Genomic DNA, 21,940 nt, shown 5'->3' on the forward strand with positions numbered 1-21,940 from the left:
AGAAAAGCGATTGGTGCCTGTAACAAGAAACTTATTTGCCACATTTATTGTCAGCCACCCTTGTGCGAATAAAACCATTTTCAGGAGTCCCATGAGAATCTTAAAAACATCAAAAACAACTTAAGTAAAACCTCTCTAATCCACACTGATGATGGCATGATGCATTACAAATAACAGTAATATGTGGTTAAGCAAATGAACAAAACAAGGCCAGTATTAAAAGTCAAACCTTTCCTGTATTACAAAACACCTATAACCAGGGGCAGATGACCATTTTGCAGGGCCCAGGGCAGCCCAATTTCGCGGGGCCCCCCTTTGCCACAGCGCATGCGCGGGGCTTCTTGAAGCACGGGGCCCGGGGCGGCTGCCCTGCTCGCCCTGCCCTATATCCGCCCCTGCCTATAACATTACCAAAATACAGCAGCACAATCATGACAGCTTTTTACTATTAACTGGATAAGCCCAATTACTAGGGTGACCAGATGTCCTGATTTTATAAAGACAGTCTCCAATATTTGGAGTTTTGTCCTATGTAGGTGCCTATTTCTTCCCACCTCCAACCCAATTTTTCACACTCATTATCTGGTTACCTTATCAGTTACTGATTTTCTTGAGTGGTGAGGCTGGCAGCCAGTCAGCTTCAGCCCCACTCTCGAGAAGACCTCTGCCACTCCACACTGCTGAGTGTGGCGGGAGCTGGTCCATGAGGAGAGCCAATTTAAAAACCAGCTCCCTATGTGGACCAGCTGCCTCTTGCCCTGACCTGCTGCCTCTGGTACAGAGGTGGCAACAGTCCCTGACCAGGGGGAGCCTGAGTTCCAACTTGCGCTGGGTCCAGGAGCTGAGCCAGGGTGCCTGCCCACTTGGCTCCTAATACACTTTAAATGCAGAGCTGCAGCAGGGGTAGGTCCTGGACCTGGCACAAGCCAAGACTGAACCAGGCTTCTGGCTAGCCTGCTAACAAATTTACTGATAACGGGGAGGGAGGGAAATGCGTGTAGCCTATAGCATTGACCTAAAAGCTTTTTGCTTATCAGTTAATTGACTACCCTATTACATCTCTAGCTCAGACATTAAATGTTGTAAAGGTTGCACCTCCCTAAACCAGGACTCTCTGGTCCTGCAATATGCGTGGTCCAGCAGGACCACAGATGTCCCTGGACAAGAGAACCCCCCCACCCCCCCAGGGAAGGAGGGCAGAGCTGAAAGCCCTGCACACGGGGAGGCTGGTGGTAGCAGGGCCAGGGCTTTGGCAGCCCGCTAGCAGGGCCACAGTAGCAGGATAGGTAGCCAGGACCAGGTGCTGCTCAGCAGTGGGGCAGGGCTGCATGCCGCCATGCCATCAGTAAGACTGGGGCAGACATTCTGGCAGCGGAGCTGGGGCAGCTGTGTTGCCTAGCTGGCAGCCTGGCCAAAGGAGCTGGAGGCGGGGAGAGGGGGCAGGCTAAGGGGGCCGGTGGCAGGGGCCCTCCCCGGTCTGGCAAATTCCCTCATGCATTAAGTCATTATACTAGAGTAAAATAGGTATAGAACACCACTAAAACAGATGGTAGCAATTTACACTCCTTTTCACTAATTATTAGCAACTATACAAAGTATAGGGCAATAGAGAATCAAATCCTTTATTTTTTCTATTTTTTAAAACACGTTTCATATCTTAGAAGTGAACTCTGGGATCAAATTTAGTTCCAGAATGAGAACACACACAATTTTACAAAATCTAAGATCAACATAAGTGTTTTTCTAGTTAAATATGCATAAATAAATTATTCCTATCACACAAAATGCCAGAGCAAGGTTCTAAAACTGATGTATATAGCTAGCTTTGTCAAATGTAAATTACTAATCAGTTTCTATTGTCAACAATGAGAGAAATGCAGAAAGAAAACAAACACGCTGAAAATTAAAACCTGATTTTAAAAGTTCTTTCAATTTTAATAATAAAGTTAATTGAAACAAAAGGTAGTGGATATTGTATGGACAGAAGCAATAAATAATATATCTGCCTCCTGAAGGACTTGCAAAAGATGCTCATCACAAAAGATCTTTAACTAATGACTGAATTAGAAGCTACGTGGATAATTTATTATTGGGCTGTATTGGTTCCCTTGGCTTATTATATGAAGAAGAAAAAAACTTATCCTTGCCTTCAAGGCTCCATATAAATCTATTGTAGTCTAAACACTGACCCTTTATCTTATCTCATTCTCTTACCCTTCTGTTTCCTCAGACTTCCAAATATGTCTCACTTGGTCTTCTGGCTTTCTCCCCATCACTACCACCTAGATCCTTTTTTTTTTAATCTGAGGAAGTGGGTCTGGCCCACGAAAGCTCATCATCTAATAAACCATCTTGTTAGTCTTTAAAGTGCTACATTGTCCTGCATTTTGCTTCAGCTACCCCAGACTAACACGGCTATATTTCTATCACTATTCACCTAGATCCTGTTTGTCAAGCCCTATTGTCATTCAAATTCCTTCTTAAATCACCTGGTGGTGTAGTTTAGTCCCGTTCCTATATTGGGGCAGACTATTCTGGTATGAACACATTTATACCAGTTATCTAGGTTAGTTAAATCAGTAAAGCTTTTATGTATAGAAAATCTACAACTTATTTCTTCTGTGACGCCTATAAAAGTATTGAGTCCCGTTTCCTGGACTGCGCAGTACCTACCATCTTCCCTGAGACTGCAAGCTCTTCAGGACAGGGGTTGTTTGCCAACATGTAGGCCTACCACCCCAGGCTGGCAGACCCTTGTGCCCTGAGGAGCTTCAGTACAGAACAGGGGCTTGGTGATCCTCAAGGCATTTTAAGGATTAATCAATAGGATTTGCACTTAACCACCCACTGGAAGCTGGACCTTGCACCTTTTCTCTGACTAATGAGCGGGTGCTTTGACTCATCAGGGAGATAAGCGTTCAGTAGAGCCTGTCCAACTAACCCTGCGCTTACATGACTGTACCTTGCCCTGACTCCCCTCCCTCTTCCCCTGACACGGGGGATAAACTCACCATCGCCAGGGAGGGTTTTAAACAAACTCTGAAGGGCGAAAAACCCGCATTTGTTAGTTAAGGCTCAGTCACAGATTAACACAGTTTTGCTCCGTCTGCCCCCCCCCCCCCCGCGCGTGCACTCGCTAGCCTCGGGCCTGAACTCCGGGGGCCGGCGGCTCCCCCGCGCCGCCTCCTGCTTACCTGCTGCAGAGTTCAGGTTACCCCTGCGGTGCCTTCTGCCGAGCTCCCTCCGCTCCTCCTCTTCGTCCTCCAGCCTCCAGGCTTCAGCCATCAGCCAGGGGTCAGGAGCGGGGCATTTACGAAGCCGGCACCCCCATGGGCCAAGCGACGGTGGGGGGAGGAGGAGTTCTTTGTCTCGTGTGGGGAGCAGCGACCGTCCCAGCGCTAGGGCCTCTGCCCCGGCCACCCCACTCTGCACCTGCGGCTCCTCTTCTGCCCCGCGCCTCCCTGCGGTCTCTCTCCTCTTCTCTCCGCCTCTTTCTGCTCAAGTTTAAGCAGAGGCACCCAGGATCCTCTTTGGGCTTTTTCCTCGCCTCCCTTCCCCAGCAGGCGCGGACCGGGGGGAGAGGGAGCCGCGCACGCACTACCTGGCTGGGGAGGGAAAGTTAAAGGATAATAAAGGGAGGCGGCGTTTGCTTTTCCTGCCCATTCACAATATTCCGGTGTCAACAGGAAACTCCGTTGCTGCCCGACACTAAAACAAAAGGAGGAGGGGGAGGTACCTGGAGCAGAAAAGCAGCAATCAGGCCTGCAGAATGCGAAGGAGGCAGCGACCTCTTAGCTGGGCAGGAAGATGGAGTTGCACTTGACAAGGCTGGAAAACTTTTATGTAAGGAAAAGGGACACGAGTTTTTTTTTCTCTTGTGGAGCCAAATTATTTTCAGGGCTGTCTCAAGCTGATACCATTTTGAAGGAGGGAGCGTTCTAAACAGTGCAGCATTGAGTGGGATTTTCAATGTTCCTTCAAGAATGCAGCACATTCTTCCTCACCAGTGGGAAAGACCTTTAAAACTGCTTGAAATAAGCTCAAACAATCGCCACTGTTCAAATGAGACTTGGCTGATTTATGGCTCCAGCCCTATTGTTGAAACAGCATGCTGAGATATACCCAGTACAATCCCACTGAGCTGTGTGTGGCAACCTAGGAGAGGTGTAAATCAGGACAGAAAAAAAAAGAAGACTGGTGCCTGAATATAAAGCAACTGATCTGTTTTAAAGGGTTTGCTGTCTTTGAAAAAAAATTGCACTTTCACATTAAGGTGAATTAAGTAGTAAAGTATGAGCAGTCTGTGGCATCTTAGAGACTAACACATTTATTAGGTCATGAGCTTTCGTGGGTAAATTCATGACATAATACATTTGTTAGTCTTTAAAGTGCCACAGGACTGTTAATTGTTTTTAAAGTTACAGACCAATCCGGCTAGCCTCCTGAGACATTTTAAGTAGCAAAGGTTCTCACTGGGAAAAGTACAAGAAGTTAAAAAACCTACTCTTCTTATTAGTGTGTGTGTGTGTGTGTAACATGTCTCAGGTGGCACATGACCAGCATTTATCATTGAATTTGGTCCACAGGCTGTGAAAAAAGTAAAAGTTGCTTACGTACCAATATGATAGGCACCATATCCAAGAAATGTCCAAGCAATATATTTTTTGGCTTCAGATAATTATAGGCTGAACAAAGTAGTGCTGCCTATAATTAAGGTTACTTGATAGATGGGTTATGTAGTGAAAGAGACAAGATACTGGACCACTGCCTCTGCTTCTTTTGTTGCAGATATGGGTAGGTGTCTATTGAGTAAGGCAGAGAAAGAAAGGATGGTCTTGTGATTAATGACTCACGGAGAACTAGACTCCCTCCCTGTCACTTCCACAGAGTTCCTGTTAGGTATGTTGCGTAGACAACTATATGACTAATAATAAGCCTATGCTTATTGATTAATCTTGTTTACTACACGCTTGTCTCCACCCCCCTTGCTGCCTCAGTATCAGAAGCAGCAAGGTGGAGAGAGAGAGAGCCAGTGCCTGTGAGGAACTGGTTTAAAAGCCGCTTCCATAAACACTGGATCCACCTGCCCCCCCTTACCTCCCCAGTGCTACTCCTGATAGGTTAGAGACGATACCTGCAGGGAGCTGGCTTTCAAACAGGCTCCCCTCATGTGCTGGCTCTGTGGACCTACCAGCCCCCTCCCATACTGCTGACTACAGAGGCAGTGGGGTGGGGCAGGTCATAAAAGCCAGTCCCCCCCAGCACCAGCTCTGTGGTACTGCATGCCCCCCATCCCGGCCCTCCCCCCCTACACACACACGCACACACTGCAGCAACTAGGGAGGGGGCGGAAGAGACGGGAGGTGCCACGAAGCAGCCTCTGTCCTCGAGGGGTCTAAGTTCCTCATGGACAGAGACTGCTGCCACCACGCACTTCTGTCTCTGTATCAGAGACAGCAACGCAGGCCTGCAGACAGACAGTCTGCGAGGGGAGCTGGTTTTTAAACTGGCTCCCTGCACAGACCAGCCCTGCCTGCCACTCCACATTGCTGCCTCTGATACAAAGGCAGCAGCGCAAGGTGGCAGGGAGCTCCCTTGGAGTGGGGTTAGAAGCGCATTGGCTGCCAGCCCTGCCCCTGGGGAATGTTAAATAGTTGTGTAACTGCTAAAATTTCATTTGATTACATGACTATTCAATTATATGATATCTAACATCCCTAGTTCCTGGATGATGCCTGGAAATTACTTTAAAGCAAACCTTTCACAGTTTGTAAAGGAACCATTCAGTGCATAAGATGCACACTACTTTTAGTAGTGTAAGCTGAGAACATGCTCCTTTAGTCGTGGAGATCGGGAGCAATCCCGGATGATTGGAAAAAGGCAAATGTAGTGCCCATCTTCAAAAAAGGGAAGAAGGACGATCCAGGGAACTATAGGCCGGTCAGTCTTACCTCGGTTCCTGGAAAAATCATGGAAGGGATCCTAAAGGAATCCATTTTGAGACACTTGGATGAGAGGAAAGTGATCAGGAATAGTCAGCATGGATTCACAAAGGGCAAGTCATGCCTGACCAATCTGATTAGCTTCTATGATGAGGTAACTGGCTCAGTGGACATGGGAAAGTCAGTGGATGTTATATACCTTGACTTTAGCAAGGCTTTTGATACGGTCTCCCACAATATTCTTGCCAGAAAGTTAAGGGAATGTGGATTGGATAAATGGACAGTAAGATGGATAGAAAGATGGCTAGAAGGCCGGGCCCAGCGGGTAGTGATCAAGGGTTCGATGTCAGGATGGCGGTCGGTTTCTAGTGGAGTGCCCCAAGGTTCGGTTCTAGGGCCGGTTTTGTTCAATATCTTTATTAATGACCTGGATGAGGGGATAGATTGCACCCTCAGCAAGTTTGCAGATGACACTAAGCTGGGGGGAGAGGTAGATACGCTTAAGGGCAGAGATAGGGTCCAGAGTGACTTAGACAAATTGGAGGATTGGGCCACTAGAAATCTCATGAGATTCAACAAAGACAAGTGTAGAGTCCTGCACTTGGGACGGAAGAATCCCAAGCATAGTTACAGGCTGGGAACCTGCAAACTGGTTGCAGTGTTGTTGTAGTGTGTTGGTCTCACGATACAAGAGACAAAGCAGCTGAGGTAGTATTTTTATTAGACCAATTTCTGTTGATGAAATAGACAAGCTGTAAAGCTATACAGAGCTAAAGGAGAACCTGATGAAGCTTTAAAGCTTTAAATATGCACAAACAGTTGATGTATCCTGGTTGCGTTTATAAAATCACTGTATCATAGAGTGCCTCAGTGGACGTGGAATCCACCATTTGCTGCCAGGATATCTCCAGATCAGGGTTGAGGGAGGGTGGGTCATCACCCATTCAAATGGGAGCACCTTGGAACAATGGGTTGGCTGAAGGTGGGAGAACAGGTTTTCTCCAACTTCTCTGCAAGAGATTTTTAAAGAGTGGAATTTCCACAGAAGCAGAACAAAAAGGGGTATTAATATTGTGTCTTAAACTACAGAGCCTGAGAGAGGTAGAAAAAAGATTCACCTGTGGCACAAAGGGACAGCTTTTGGAGAGAGAGGGATATTTTGATAGCAGAATCAGCCAAGGTTAAAGGATGCTGGCTGGGCTCCAGAGTGGGAAGAGATAGAGCAAGAACAAGCACATGCAGACTGATTGATTCATGGGGAAGAGAAGCCTGACTTTGAGGAGTTGAGTCCTGAAGAGGGGAACTGGAGCTTTGAAAAGACACTTTTGTGTTCTCTAATAAAGTAAAGAGTATTTGGTTTTGGAAGTCTTTGCATAGCCTGTGCCTGATTGTTTCCGCTATCATGCATTCCTGAAGAGGTGATTTGCAAGCCAGCCTGCATAAGTGCTACAGTAGCACTGCACTTTAGTGAAGATGCTGGACAACTGTGACCCAGCCTCCTGGGGTAGCTAGATCACTTCCCCCCCCCCCCCCCCGTCTGTCCCCCTCCACTGCAGGAAGTCAGAGCATCCCTATTGCAGCTCTGGAGGTGGGGGTGAAACTTCAGCCCTGATGCACCTGGTAGCACAGCTCAGCACCCACAGCCTCTGAGCAATGACCCCAGCCCTGATGCTGCAGATGGCCAGGTGCACAGTCACCGGTTGGAGTGGTTGCTGCATCCCCAGCACAGGTCTCTGGGCGGCTAGTCCCAGAAAACTGGGTGGCACAGTGTAAGCACCAGGCAGGCAATGTGGCCCCAGCACCAGCCACCCTGATTCCCTGAGGGAGACATGCCAGCCAGTCCCAGCCAGCCTGGGCTGGCCAGGCAGACTTGGGCATCTGTGAAAACCAAATGGGGCCATAGTAGTCTGTCTGGAGAGGCACAGCTTCCCCCAGCTATAGTGAAGATGCTCCTACACCAATGAAAGAACATCTCCTGTTGGTGTTTTTAATCCACTACTACCAGCTCTCCTAGCTATCTTTGAGACACCACCGACTTCCTGAAGAAACTACAGAACATCAGCAATCTTCCTGAAAACACCATCCTGGCCACCATGGATACAGAAGCTCTTTATACCAACATTCCACACGAAAATGGATTACAAGCAATCAGGAACACCATCCCCGATGACCGCATTGTTCTCCTGGTTACTGAGCTCTGCGACTTTGTCCTCACAACCACTTCCGATTCAGAGACAATTTGTATCTTCAAGTCAGCGGCACAGCCATGGGCACCCTCATGGCCCCACAACATGCCAACGTCTTTATGGCTGACCTTGAGCAACGTTTCCTCAGTTCTCGCCCCCTAACACTCTTATTCTACTTACGCTACATTGATGACATCATCATATGGACCCACAGGAGAGAGACCCTTGAAGAATTTCACAGGAATTTCAACAACTTCCACCCCACTATCAACCTCAGCCTGGATAAATCTACAAGAGAAATCCCTTCCTTGACACTTCAGTACAATTAAATTATGGGCAAATTTCCACCACTCTACACCGGAAACCTATTGACCACTACACTTACCTTCATGCCTCTAGCTTCTATCCCAGACACATTTCTCAATCTATGTATACAGCCAAGCCCTAAGATATAATAGGATTTTCTCCAATCCCACAAAGACAAACACCTACATTTAATTTGGCAGTGTTTATGCTCCTTTCTATTTACCTCACTAGGATCTGACTTCCACCAAACAATGGAGGTGCTAATTGTTCTTATCAGCCTCTTGTAACTTGAACAATATATTCACTATCTTTTTTCTCCCTTTTTTTAACTTCTCCCCTGCCCGCCACCCCTTCCCTTATTTATTCTTGGATCTGGACTTTTAATACTCTAATCATCTAAAGAAGTGGGTTGTGCCCATGAAAGCTCATGATACCATCTACATGTTTTGTTAGTTTTTAAGGTGCTACTAGACTATTCGTTGTTTTTTAATTTTTTTCTGTGAGGGCGTTAGCTATGTCAACGGGGGAAGCTTTCCTGTCAACATAGTGCTGTCTATATGGGGATTCGATTGGCGTAACTATTACTCTGGGATGTGAATTTTCACACCCCAGACAGACATAGATCTACAATGTCTAGATATAGGTCTATATGTAGATTTAGTCTGACTGTAGCTGCTCTGGTAAGCCCTCTTCAGAGAAGCAAGATCGTGGCGGGAGAAGTCTGTAAATTGGATTCATCATAACTTTGAACAAGCCTAGAAAATTCTGTTCATATTTCCATTAGAGACCAGGAGCACACATTTATCTTTACCATGTAACAAATGTTGCACATGCACGGCTGTGTAAGAAAAAAGTGTACCATAGTATAATAACTTATTCAAACCTGTATTATTCACCACAACTTACATACTTTAGTCTTCCACAATGTTAAGTGATGAAAGGCCTGTAAGGGCGTGTAACTAGGTAAATATGCCTTAGTACTCTCTGCAGAACAACTATAACTTGTTATCTTTACAACTGTAGGCGCCACTGAGATCTTTTATTTTGATCCCTGTCCCTGGAGATGGTACTTTATACGGCCATACAAAAGTAAGCTGTTCTTCCACTGAAATATTTTTGCTAAAGAACTGCTCATGTGGTCAAATATCAATTCAGGTTTTCACTTTAAAGCAGCTGAAACCTGGAACAAGTGCATCGATATTTGGACAGGATCCAAGTTCCCTGACAACCAGAGAACAACAATAAGTGCTTTTGTAAAAAATGTAAGGAATTAAATATAGTTTTCAACAGGGGAAACATAGCTCCTAGATACTAAAACACATTTCTGTTCTGATCAAAGATATCAAGAATGTTCCCAATAGACTGACACAGAAAATACAAGTAGATAATAGATTGCTGAGAGTGAGGAGCTGATGACTTTACTTCCATTTGTGTTCATTGGGTAGCTGGATCCACTGGATTTTGATGTAGCTGAAAAATGATATACAGCTATCCTTCAGGCCCCCTTGAAATGTCTCCAGTTAAGACTGGTTCCCTTGCATCTTTTTAATCGATTGTGGCTACCTCCACCATCATGACAAGACTCTGAAAGTAGGGGTTTTATAATCCATAGAGTTGCTAAAGTTTAGAAAATTAATTTTCTGAAATAGAGTAATAGTGTTTATACAGTGAAGGAGTTGTGAGAAAGTAGCCTCAAAGTGTAACCACAAACCTTGTACTCAGGGTTCTACAAATGGGGAGTTACATATGATATATTAAAGAAACTAGTGTAATGCAATCTACCCGAAGTCCTACAGCCAAGCAAACAGTGGATGGCAACTTGGAATTCTTCAGTAACCTTTACAGAATGGTTTTTATCAGTTTTGTATTTAGTTCTAGGAGATATGATTGTTTACTGCCTTGCTTTTGACCATCAAGGTTTTAGAATCACAGAATACTAGAACTGGAAGGGATCTCAAGAGATCATCAAATCCAGTCCCCTGGCTTCACGTTAGATGTTTGTCTAACCTGTTTTTAAATATCTCCAATGATAATTCCTCAACCTCCCTAGGGAATTTATTCCAGTGCTTAACCACACTGACAATTTGGAATGTTTTCCTAATGCCCAACCTAAACCTCCCTTGCTGCAATTTAAGCCCATTGCTTCTTGTGCTATCATCACAGGTTTTCCCCCTCCTCCTTGTGACACCCTTTTAGGTACTTAAAAGTTGCTATAATTTCCCCTCTCAGTCTTCTCTTTTCCAAACTAAACTAAGCCAATTTTTTCAGTCTTCCTTCATAGGTCATGTTTTTTAGACCTTTAATCATTTTTGTGGTTCTTCTCTGGATCCTCTCCAGTTTCTCCACATCTTTCCTGAAATGTGGTGCCCAGAACTGGACACAATACTCCAATTAAAGCCTAATCAGAACAGAAGAATCATTTCTCGTGTCTTGCTCACACCACTCCTGTTAATGCATCCCAGAACCATGTTTGCTTCTTTTCCCACAGTGTCACTCTTTTGACTCATACTTAGGTCCACCATGATCCCAAGATCCCTTTTTGCAGTGGTCCTTCCAGGACAGTCATTTCTCATTCTGTATGTGTGATGCATCATAAACTTTCTATTGCCATCTGAGCCAATAAGAAGTTTTCTTAATGCTCCTTTTTCTTTCTCACTAGAAAAAAATGACATATCTATTTAAGTTTTCAGTACACTGAAGGAGGAAGAATTTTCATGTTTATGTGTAGATTAGTTCCAGCTCAATCATTACAGTCCCATGGGCAAATTATTTAAGTTCCCTCAGCCTGCATTTATCAATTTGTAAAATGGCAATAATATGACTTACCTCCCAGGGGCAGTGTGATATTTATAGAATCACAGTGGACTGCACAGTTAAATCTGTAAAATTATGTAATTCTAAACCACATTTTGACCCCTTCTTAAAAATTCACAGACTTGATCTATGCAAAAAGTGAAGTTATTGCAGCTAATCTAACCAGCTGTGGTAAAAAAGAATGGATTTCAACTTATTTAAAATTATTCTAACTCATTTTGTGCAGCTGTGATTTAAAAATGACTTAACCTGAAGATCTTAGAATTGTTTGATACACCAACTTGCAATGAAAGCTGGAGTTTTTCACCTACTCCATGTGGGTAATAAAGCTACTAAAAACATGGTAGAACTTTCCCTTGGGGGTTTCTCTACTGTAGTGTGGTTCCACATACCCCCTCTTAGTCTCCAAAATATGTGGGAAGGAGTTTATTGAACGTGGAGTACAATCAGGATACTCATTTACTCCTCAGACATTCACCTGCCTGAATAGCCTCTTGGTTTATCATCTGTTGAATTTAGAAGGCCTGCTCTAAATAATGTGCTGGATCCACTCCAAGCTTGGTCTAGGATTACAGAACCAGTAAGCTTCAGAGGGGTAGCTGAGTTAGTCTGTAACAGGAAAAATTTAAAAAACAATAAATAGTCTAGTAGCACCTTAAAGACTAACAAAACATGTAGATGGTATCATGAGCTTTCATGGGCAAAACCCACTTCTTAGATGATGGGAGCATAATAAGTCCAGATCCAAGAATAAATAAGGGAGGGGGGGAGGGGAGGAAGAAAAAGAGAGACAGTGATTAGATAGTGCAAGTAGTTTCAAGAGGCTGCTAAGAACCATTAGCACCTTCATTGTGTGGTTGGTTGTTTAAGTCATTGAAAGGTAGAAGATAGTGTGTGAGCTATCCTATATCCCAGTTCAGAGGATTAGAATTAAACTTGTGAATGAAGTTAAGTTCCAGTCCTTCTCTGTGTATTTGGCTTGTAGAATTGGTCTGAAACAAAACAGCGACTTGGAGATCCATTAATGAGTGTCCAGGAAGATTAAAGTGTTCTCCAACAGGTTTTTGTGTATTGCCTTTTCGGATATCTGATTTATGTCCATTAATTCTTTCCCGTAGAGACTATCCAGTTTGGCCAATATACATTGCAGGGGGGCATTGCTGGCATTTGATGGCATAGATCATATTAGTGGATATGCAGTTAAATTAGCTTCTTATTTGGTGGCTTATGTCGTTTGGGTCCACTGATGAAATTGCTGATATAGATGTGCGTGCAGACTTGGCATCGGGGCTGATTGCAGTGGTGTGTTCCTGAGTGATTATGATGGAGGTGTGTTGCGTGGCTACTGGAAAGAATTTGTTTTGCAGCTAGGGGGTTGTCTGTAAGCGAGAATTGGCCTGTCCCCCAAGGCCTCTGAGAGTAAGGGGTCATTTTCTAAGATAGATAGTAGATGTTGATAATGCATTGGTAGGGTTTAAGTTGTGGACTGTAGGTGAAAAGTGGAATTCTGTTGTTTTCTCTTCTGGGCCTGTCTTGAAGTAGTTCATGTGTGGGTACTTTTTCAGCTCTGTCAATCTGCTTTTTCACAGTAAGATCATGGGAATGTCTTCTTTGCTATACTGTCCATCTTCACTTAAATAATTCAGAGTTTAGATCTATACTTGAGCTAGTGAATTCCAAAGCATATTATGGATATCTGAAGCCTAGATATTTTTTCCTATAAATTCAAGTTTAGTATGTAGGAGTGACTTGTATATTAACAGAGGATATTTGCATATTTAGATATTTGCAGAAGAACCCCACAGATATGAACTCATTGGGAATAAATGTTCTTCAGAACTCTAAGGTGTTATGGCTGTTCTTGCAAAAGTTTACAAACTAAATGCCAATGTAATAGTTTTGAAACATTACTATGCAGAAGAAAAATGCAGCTTTTAATCAGTTTAATTTAAATGAAGTAAGCACAGAAAGTTTCCTTACCTTATCAATTTTTAAAAAACGTTCCCTTTTTTTAGTAGTTTAAATTTAACTGTCCTGTACTGTATATGCTGGGTTTTTGTTTGTTTGTTTTTCTATTGCTGACTGCATACTTCCAGTTCTAAATGAGGTATATGGTTTTGCAGTAAGTTCATAGCCCCAGTGATTGTAATGATTAAAGGTCTAGAGAACATGACCTATGAAGGAAGACTGAAATAATTGGGCTTGTTTAGTTTGGAAAAGAGACGATTGAGAGGGGATATGATAGCAGTTTTCAGGTATCTAAAAGGGTGTCACAAGGAGGAGGGAGAAAACTTGTTTTCCTTGGGCTCTGAGGACAGGACAAAAAGCAATGGGCTTAAACTGCAGCAAGAGAGGTTTAGGTTGGACATTAGGAAAAGCTTCCTGTCAGGATGGTTAAACACTGGAATAAGTTGCCTAGGGAGGTTGTGGAATCTCTCTCTCTGGAGATATTTAACAGCAGGTTAGATAGATATCTATCGGGGTGGTCTAGATGGTACTGGGTCCTGCCGTGCAGGGCCAGATTAAGGGAGGGCTAGCCAGGCAGTTGCCCGGGGTGCCAACCTATGGGGGGCACCTGATGGCAGCTCTAAGGGGCACCATACACCCGGCTGCGCGGCACCCCTTACAGCTGCCATCAGGTGCTGCGCACTTGTGGCCGGCGGCCGCACAGCACCTCTTACAGCTGCAATCGGGTGCTATGTACCCGATGGCAGTCGTAAGGTGTGCAGCAAACCAGGGGGCGGGGCCGCGCATGCGTTGCGTGCCTGTTGCCCAGGGCGCAGGAATGGCTCGAGCCGGCCCTGCTGCTGTGAGGACAGGGGACTGGACTCAATGACCTCTCGAGGTCTCTTCCAGTTCTAGTGTTCTATGATTCTATGATTCTCTAACTCAGTATTGTTGTCCGCAGCTATGGGGAAATCCCGTTCAGGCAATATCATATCTTGAAAGAGTATATAGAGGAACGAGAAAGGAAAGTTTACTGGTTTCTGAACACAGTCCATTCAGACATATACACAACAGTGGGAAGAGTAAGGCTGAGAAGCTGTGGAGTGAAGAACTAGTTCAGACGCTCCTGCCAGTGCCTTGTTACTCATGGACAGTATGTGACCATGGGGTAGTGTAGCAGATGTGTTCTGTCTAACCACAATATTGCCAATGCTCAGGGCTGCTGTCATGATGAGGTATACTTGTTGGCACATTGTAGCTAGACATGAACCTCATCTTGTTCCCCGCCTCCCCCCGAGAGCAAGAGAAAGGCAGTCAGCCTTTGATGCCCTGGGAACACAGGTGTGCTGCCTGTCCCTGACTCTACCATAAACAGAAACCAGACAGTAAATGGGCTAGCTGATGACTCGGGGCCTCCCACCGTCCTGATGGCTAGTACCAGTAATTGACACGCCTGCACTGTCCCAGGAAAGGAATCTTCGCCCATCACATACCAGAGGTGCCCATTGTCTGCATTTTCCCAGGTGTGAATTATGCTTTGCACCCTTCGTAGGAAACTTGGTGTTCAAAGCCATTTTTCCTAATTGGCCACTTGAGACCAGGAAGAAGCCTACGTGACCCAAGGGGTATAAAGAGGGGTATAGTAGCCCACCCCATTAGAGCTCCAATCATCTATACCTGCTGGCAGGTATTGATTGTCTCCTGAGGTCCGTGGGACGCCCAACCTTGTCCTACTTCTTCCCAAGGGATTGAGAGAAAGACACTGGCCACGCCAAGTCTGGAACGCAGGGGTGAGAATTATACCTGCTAGGTGTCTATATTGCATGCATTTAATAATAGCTCAGAGAACCAAAAGGGTTTCATAGTACAGTAAAACTCCATTAGTCCAGCATCCAATGCTCCAGGACTCCTGATGGTCCGGTACCATCAGGAACCCGGAAGTGCTGGGGCAGCCGGACAGGCTTCCCCCACTTAGCTGCTGCTGAAACTGACCAGCAGCTGAATCGGGGAAGACAGGAGCAGAGCAGCTGAGGTGCTGCCGGGTTGGTCTGGTAGCGCTGCCCCTCGGGGCTGCGGGACCAACCCGGCAGCACCCCAGCTGCTCTGCCCCAGGGGTCCCCGATTCAGCTGCTGCTGAAACAGATCAGCGGCTGATTCCAGGAAGCCCAGGGCAGAGCTGCTCTGCCCCAGGCTTCCTGGAATCAGCCGCTGATCTGTTTCAGCAGCGGCTGTCTTGGGGACCCCTGGCGCAGAGCAGCTGGTGTCCTGCCGGGTTGGTCCCGCAGTGCCGTCCTTTGGCGCTGTGGGACCAACCCGGCAGCACTCCAGCTGCTCTGCCCCAGGCGTCCCCAAGAGCAGCTGGGGTGCTGCCGGGTTGGTCCCACAGCCCTGAGGGGCAGCGCTATGGGACCAACTGGGCAGTACCCCAGCTGCTCTGTCCCAGGCGTCCCCAAGAGCAGCTGGAGTGCTGCTGGGTTGGTGCCGTAGCGCTGCCCCTCGGCGCTGCGGGACCAACCCGGCAGCACCCCAGCTGCTCTATTGCAGGCATCCCTGATTCAGCTGCTGCTGAAACTGACCAGCAGCGGCTGAATCAGGGACTCCTGGGGCAGAGCCTGATTATCGTAAGGGGGGGGCTATGAGGGGTCTGGGGTGGCATCCCCTCCCACCTCACTCCAGACTCCTCATAGCCCCCCCCTTCTGATAGTCCAGTTTATCTGATAATCCGGCACCCCCTGGGTCCTAAAGGTGCCAGATTATCGGAAGTTTACTGTACCTATAAGTGACTTATTCGTGTAATTTCTGTCCTGTCCTTTGTAGTGGCTGTGTTATCTGTAACACAGTAGTAGCATTTAACAACTAAGTTTACCCTGTAACAATAAAATAGTAACTGTTTAAGCTTTAACCTGACTCCTTCAGTTGCTGTAACAGAACCAAGCACAATTTTAAAAGAACTTCAGCCAGTCATAAGGGAGGACAGATATAGGGAGAGCTTGGGCGTTTTGGATCGTGTCGCTTCCAGGGGACAGATCCGTTGGGGCACCTCTCAGCCTCCCCAGGCTGCCGCTGCGAAGGGATTTCTGTATCCTAGCAGCTAAAATCTTAGGTGTTATAAGCTCTCCCTGTAAACTTATTGGGGCGCCCGTCAACCTCCTCCAGGTTGCCCGCTGCAAGGGTCCCCGGTCTCAGCAGTTGAAGTCTCGGGTGTATAACACACACACGCACATGACCGTCGGCTGTCACACATGTACGCTAACACTGAAAGCATCACCGTACACATGCTCATTGAATCTAAGAAGAGCTTGGGACATACAACTTCAGCCCTGAAAAACAAAAAACAGCTTTCCTCTTGCACTTTTTCACTGAAAAAAAAGCTGACTGGTAAGAATCTAAGGAAAGACAAAAAACAGAGATTCATATATGTGTAGACTGCAATAAATGTACTATAGATTCTCAGAGTACTGTAGTCTGTCACACATTTGAGCAGTCTGTGTTTAATTTTGGAGGGATTTTTTCCCTCCCTTCTAATGCCCTACCATGAAATGCAGGAAGCCCGTCTTCTTAAGAAACCTTCCTCTGTACAATAATCTTCCCAGTTTATTTCCAAAATTGTAGTTTTGTGTGTGTTTTTCACAGTGCCACTGCAAATTGTGCCACAAAACAATGTTAAATTCAGCAGTGAAATAATTCTGCAGTTCAATAATGAAATAATAAGACACCATAGTCATAACATTAATGTAGTCATGATATCCTAATTGTACAGAGGTGGGATATTTAACACCAGAACAAAATTAGGAGGGGGACTTTTAGATAATAAAAACAAAACTAACAAACTTCAGTTTACTCTCAAAATTATTTTTATCTGTTCCAGACATTCTTTTTTAGCCCCACTTTTAGTAGCACTTACAGATTCTTAAATAATGTGTTTTTAATAAAAGATAAAAAGTGGAAAAACTGGTTGTGTGATTTTATTTGATTCCTCTAGACAAAGTGGATGGAAATGAACCAACATTATATGGTCAAGGAACCAAATTTTGATTGAAAACATAAATGTTTCTGAGACACTAATTTCTTAATTATTCTTCCACAGAGGAATTTACTTTAAAAGATTCCCACCAAATAACAACAAAAATCCAGCAGCAAACTAAGGGGAAAAACTGAAGAAAATTAATTTTACATGGTAATGTTAGTCCTGATTTATTTGGTTTCTTGTATCACACCCAGGAGCGGCCCGAGGCCGGCTGCAGCAGCTAGCACCCTAGGCAGGGTTGTGCAATCGGCGCCCCCTGCCTGAACGGCCGTCAATGGCCATGACATCATCACGGGGTGCTCCAGCACCCCATGACGTCATCATCAGGCTCCCGGGTCAGTGTCACGCTAGGCGGCTACCTAGCTCGCCTAGGCTCACAGGCCACCCTGACCACACCCATCACTATATTATCCAAGTGCCTGTAGAAGCATAAATGGTTCTAAAGGCCTGTCCTTATCACAACCCACTCTAGTTTCAAGGCCTTTTAAAGCTGGAACCAATAATTATATTCGCTTATTTTCTAGTTCCTGCTGGCAGTAAGATAATACATAATACTGAAAGATGTAGTTTCACTTTGGAGATTCTCCACTGTAGTTATCTGCACTTATAAATCTGGAGGTTTGAGTTGATGATTTCTGAACATATGTTACCTAGCCAATTAGATAGTCATGTGAAAATTATAGATGTTGATTCTTTTTTTATATTCCATTGTAGAGCTCTGATTGTAACACCATTCAATGCTAGAAGCCATCTTCAGGAGCTAGTTGATTGTTGTAAGTCTTCTTTTTTATTTCTTTGTTACTTTGTGTGCACACACCCAATTATTATTGGGTTAAATTTTATTATACTCGGTTCCTTTAATATAATAGGTTGGTTCTTGCAAAAGAATGAATCAACATTTACATGATAAAGGACATAAAAGTTAACTTTAAAAGATGTGAGTTTACAAGGTTAACAAAGGCTCATCTGTTTGAGTCACTTGAGTGAAAGCCAGAAATATCTGATGTTGCCTGTGGGGTTTAAATCCAGTACTCTCTATAGCTATCCAGACCTAACAGGGTTTTGTGGGAGCTCTTTTCGACACATAGGCCAAAATCCTGGTATTAAAATGTGCTACATATGGCAAAAATCTCATAAAAGTTTTACAATGCTCAAATCCTGAGTGAGATCTGCCCTCACTATGTGAACCTATGTGAACATGAGAGCAGCCTTCAGGTTGCTCTGACTTATACCAGTTATCAATAATCTTCCTGAGACTGACATAGCAGTCACAGATTGACATTGGTGAAGCATAAGGAAGCCACAAGCACACCCCCAACCTATGTACTGGTTTGATCCTCCCTTGGCTGAATAAACTTGGAGTCAGTAAATTTCTGCTCCAGCCCCTTTATGCCAAGTAAAAGGCTCTGGAGCAGCTTAAAGAGGATCTGAAGTTTTTGTTTGCAGCCGCACGGCATAAGAACTCAGGAAGAAAGCTTCGTGCTCTCTTCTAAGGACCTCTTCACATTTCCTGATGTAGGGAATTTGTTGGAGGTGGGAGCAACATGTTGGGACTTGTGCTTTAGCATAGCCCATAGGCAGCTGGAGCTAGGCTGCCAGAACTTAAGGTACATCTAGACTGCAGAGTTTTTCCGGGATACAGGAGGTATCCTGGAAAAGCTCTGCCACATTCAAGAAACACGTCTGCTTTTCCCCCCAAAAAAAAAAAAAAATCAGAAAACCAGACGCATTTTTCGACATCCCTGTAAATCTCGTTCTATGAGGAAGAAGGGATGTTCTGAAAGAGGGTTTTTTTTCTGACATTTGGCCCAATGTAGACAGTCAAATGTTGGAAAAGCCTCTTTTGAAAGAAAAGCGGAAACAGATACAATTTGCATATATTTTTCCGACTTTTCTTTGTAGTCTAGACACAACCTTAGGCAGCCCCCTGCATTAAGTTACACTGGAGGCAACTTCAGCCCCTGAAGCTAGTTAAACCACCTTTCCGCCCTTTATCCCTGGGCTGTAAATTCTGTACTGCACTTGTTCAAGTATGTCTTCACTATAAAGTTAACTGTGTGATTGGCATCTCCTTTAGCATACTCCAGGTCTAAGCAGCCACACTGCTATTCCTGTTTCCTCCTGGGTGTTGCACTTATGTGTTGCTAGAATTTCTAAGGGTGCATCCCATGGTTCTTTGTGCTGCAATAAGCTGAGTGGTTCTATGATTTTTTTCCTGGTGAATTGTGGAAGAATTGTGTGTCCTGCAACTAGATGCATTTTAGGAATTATGGGAAGACAGTGAAGAACTATCAGCATGCAAGTACACAGCCTGCAACTTCACTGCAAAGTGATGGATTACCAGTCCAAACAAAAGCAGATCCTAGCATTTATCTTACAGCCCTAGACAGGCATGGGCTGAAAGCACCACCAACTTCACTCAAGTCAAAAGGCTTTTGCGTGGATCAGAGGGGAGTTAGAGGCATGCCAGAAGCTTGAGTGAACTCTATAGTGAAGACCTACCCTTAAGTATACATCCTCCCTACTGTAACACCTCACCCACCTGGTGTTCTTATTGTTTCTGTACTTACCAATGTAGGTCTGGAGGCATAGTTCTTGGTCTTTTTGCAGACACACTCTAGTATTCTTTCCCAACCAGGAGTACCACCAGCAGCAGCACCTGGTGATACTGTCGGGGCCTGCACCGCACCCTCGACCACTGGGTGCATGAAGACCTGCAGCTCCGACGGGAAAACTGGCAGGAGCTGCTTGCCCAGGGTCGTGCAATCTGCAACCACCTGCAGACCCTGGTGCACATGGTGCCTCCTGCCACTCCAGCCCGTGCTGCCTCCCCAGCTACTGCTCCTCCTCCCACTCCTCCCTTCCCTCCGTCCCCTCCCCACCTCCCGGGGATGCGGAGGCCCCCACACCTGCAGTGCTGGGAGACAGATGTGCCAGCAAGACCCCCAACCCTGAGCTTCTCCACCCCCTTTCTCCCCTTGCCTCCCCCTCCCCCATTCCCCAACCACACCCCAGTTTTGTTCAATAAAGAGAGTTTGTTTTTGTTAACACATGTCTTTATTTACATGAGGAAGGGGGGTTAGTGAGCGGACAGTGAAAATGTGAGGGTAAAATGAGGCACAAGCTCCCAGTGGGGCACACCAAGGAGACTTTAGTCCTCCTCTGGGTGGAAGCTCTTCTGCAGGGCCTCCTGGATACGGACAGCCCCCCAGTGGGCCTCCCGACTGATAGCCGTGTGGGGCTGCATGTATAGGCCAGCAAAGTGGTCGGCCTCTGCCATCCAGCCTGGCAGGAAAACCTCCCCCTTTCTCTTGCACAAATTGTGCAGCACACAGCACGCTGTCACCCGTGTGGAACATTCTGCTCGGAGAGGTCCAAGTAGGTGAAGAGGCATCTAAATCGGGCCTTCAGCCAGCCCAAGACACCCTCCACCACAATGCGGGCCCTGCCGAGCTTGGCATTAAAGGCCTGTCGGGGAAGGTTGAGGTGTCCCATGTAGGGCTTCATGAGCCAGGATTGTAGGGGGTAGTCCGCATCCCCTACTAGGCACACTGTCCACGTCCCCGACCCTGATGTGGCACTCAGGAAAAAAGTCCTGGGGTGCAGCCTCTGACACACAGAGGAATTGTGGAAGACCCATGCGTTGTGTGCTTTGCCGGACCAGCCCACGTTAATGTTCACGAAGTGGCCACAGTGGTCCGACACAGCCTGCAGGATGATGGAGAAGTATACCTTCCGGTTTATGTACAGGGAGGCCTGGTGGTCCAGGGCACCAATGTGTGTCCTGTCGATTGCCCTCCCACAGTTGAGGAAGCCCAGGGCACCAAACCCCTCGATGACCGCGTCCACATCAGTGAGGCAGATGACTCTGCGAAGCAGCACTCTGTTGATGGCCTTGACCACTTGCAGAGTGACACACAAAACTGAGAGTCACTGGGGTGCCAGGGTGGCTGTCAGTGCTCCTTCCCCGCCACTGCTCCGTGCCCCCACTCCCTAGGAGCAACCCCCCCTTGCAATCCTGACCACTGCGGGCAGTCCTTAGTACAGGCGGGGCAGAACAAACCCTCCCATGGAGAGGACTTGCACCACTTCCTCCACTTTTCCCTAGGGCAGCCCTCTCCCCGCCCCCCTCTGGCACAGTGGCCGGAGATTGCCATACCTGCATGAACACTGCTCTGACGGTGGATCTCCCCATGCCGAACTGGTTCCCCACGGATCGGTAGTTATCCAGCGTGGAGAGCTTCCAGAGGGCAATGGCCACGTCCTTCTGGAGGGGAATGGCAGGCCTCATGTGCTGACCTGATACCCTGCTGGATCTGGTGTCAGCCAGCCTTAAATGCAATTCAGCGTGGACGCGCTATTTTGAAATGCATTTTGTGTGTGGATGCATTATTTTGAAATATATTATTTCGAAATAAGATATTTCAAAATAACACTGTAATGTAGATGTACCCATATTGATGTAGCACCAGGGTTTGCAATACTTTGTATTAGCACTAAAGAACATATGTTAGTGAAACAGTTGCAGTAAATGAGCCATGAGCTTTAGATTTTTATTTCATGATCAGTTGGGTGTACAGGTTACATTCCAGCCTCATTAGCAAATGATGGCAATTGAAGACAAGTTATTAACTCTCCAGCTCATGAACTGTTAGCGTTTGAAGCTCAGTAAATATTGACATAATGTTAGCTGAACGGGAGGCTCCTGAGTCTAGGTG

General features: G+C 45.9%; 1 protein-coding gene across 7 annotated transcripts in view; it reads right to left on the reverse strand.

The window, feature by feature from the left end:
* Positions 1 to 3,702, reverse strand: part of SH3D19 (SH3 domain containing 19) — a 114,557-nt gene extending 110,855 nt beyond the window's left edge. For 2 of the 7 annotated variants that reach the window (XM_075930032.1, XM_075930030.1), the window contains exon 1: positions 3,195 to 3,701. In XM_075930032.1, the coding sequence (XP_075786147.1) occupies positions 3,195 to 3,285 (91 nt within the window). In that variant the 5' untranslated portion in view covers positions 3,286 to 3,701. Of the gene's footprint in view, positions 1 to 2,673; positions 2,690 to 3,194 lie in introns of those variants that run through there. The other 5 variants (XM_075930029.1, XM_075930028.1, XM_075930034.1 and 2 more) reach the window with 4 other exon arrangements.
* Between the last annotated feature and the right edge of the window lie 18,238 nt (positions 3,703 to 21,940).

The sequence above is a fragment of the Pelodiscus sinensis genome, chromosome 5 (assembly GCF_049634645.1).
Source record: "Pelodiscus sinensis isolate JC-2024 chromosome 5, ASM4963464v1, whole genome shotgun sequence".
In the NCBI taxonomy this organism is placed as follows: Eukaryota; Metazoa; Chordata; order Testudines; family Trionychidae; genus Pelodiscus; species Pelodiscus sinensis.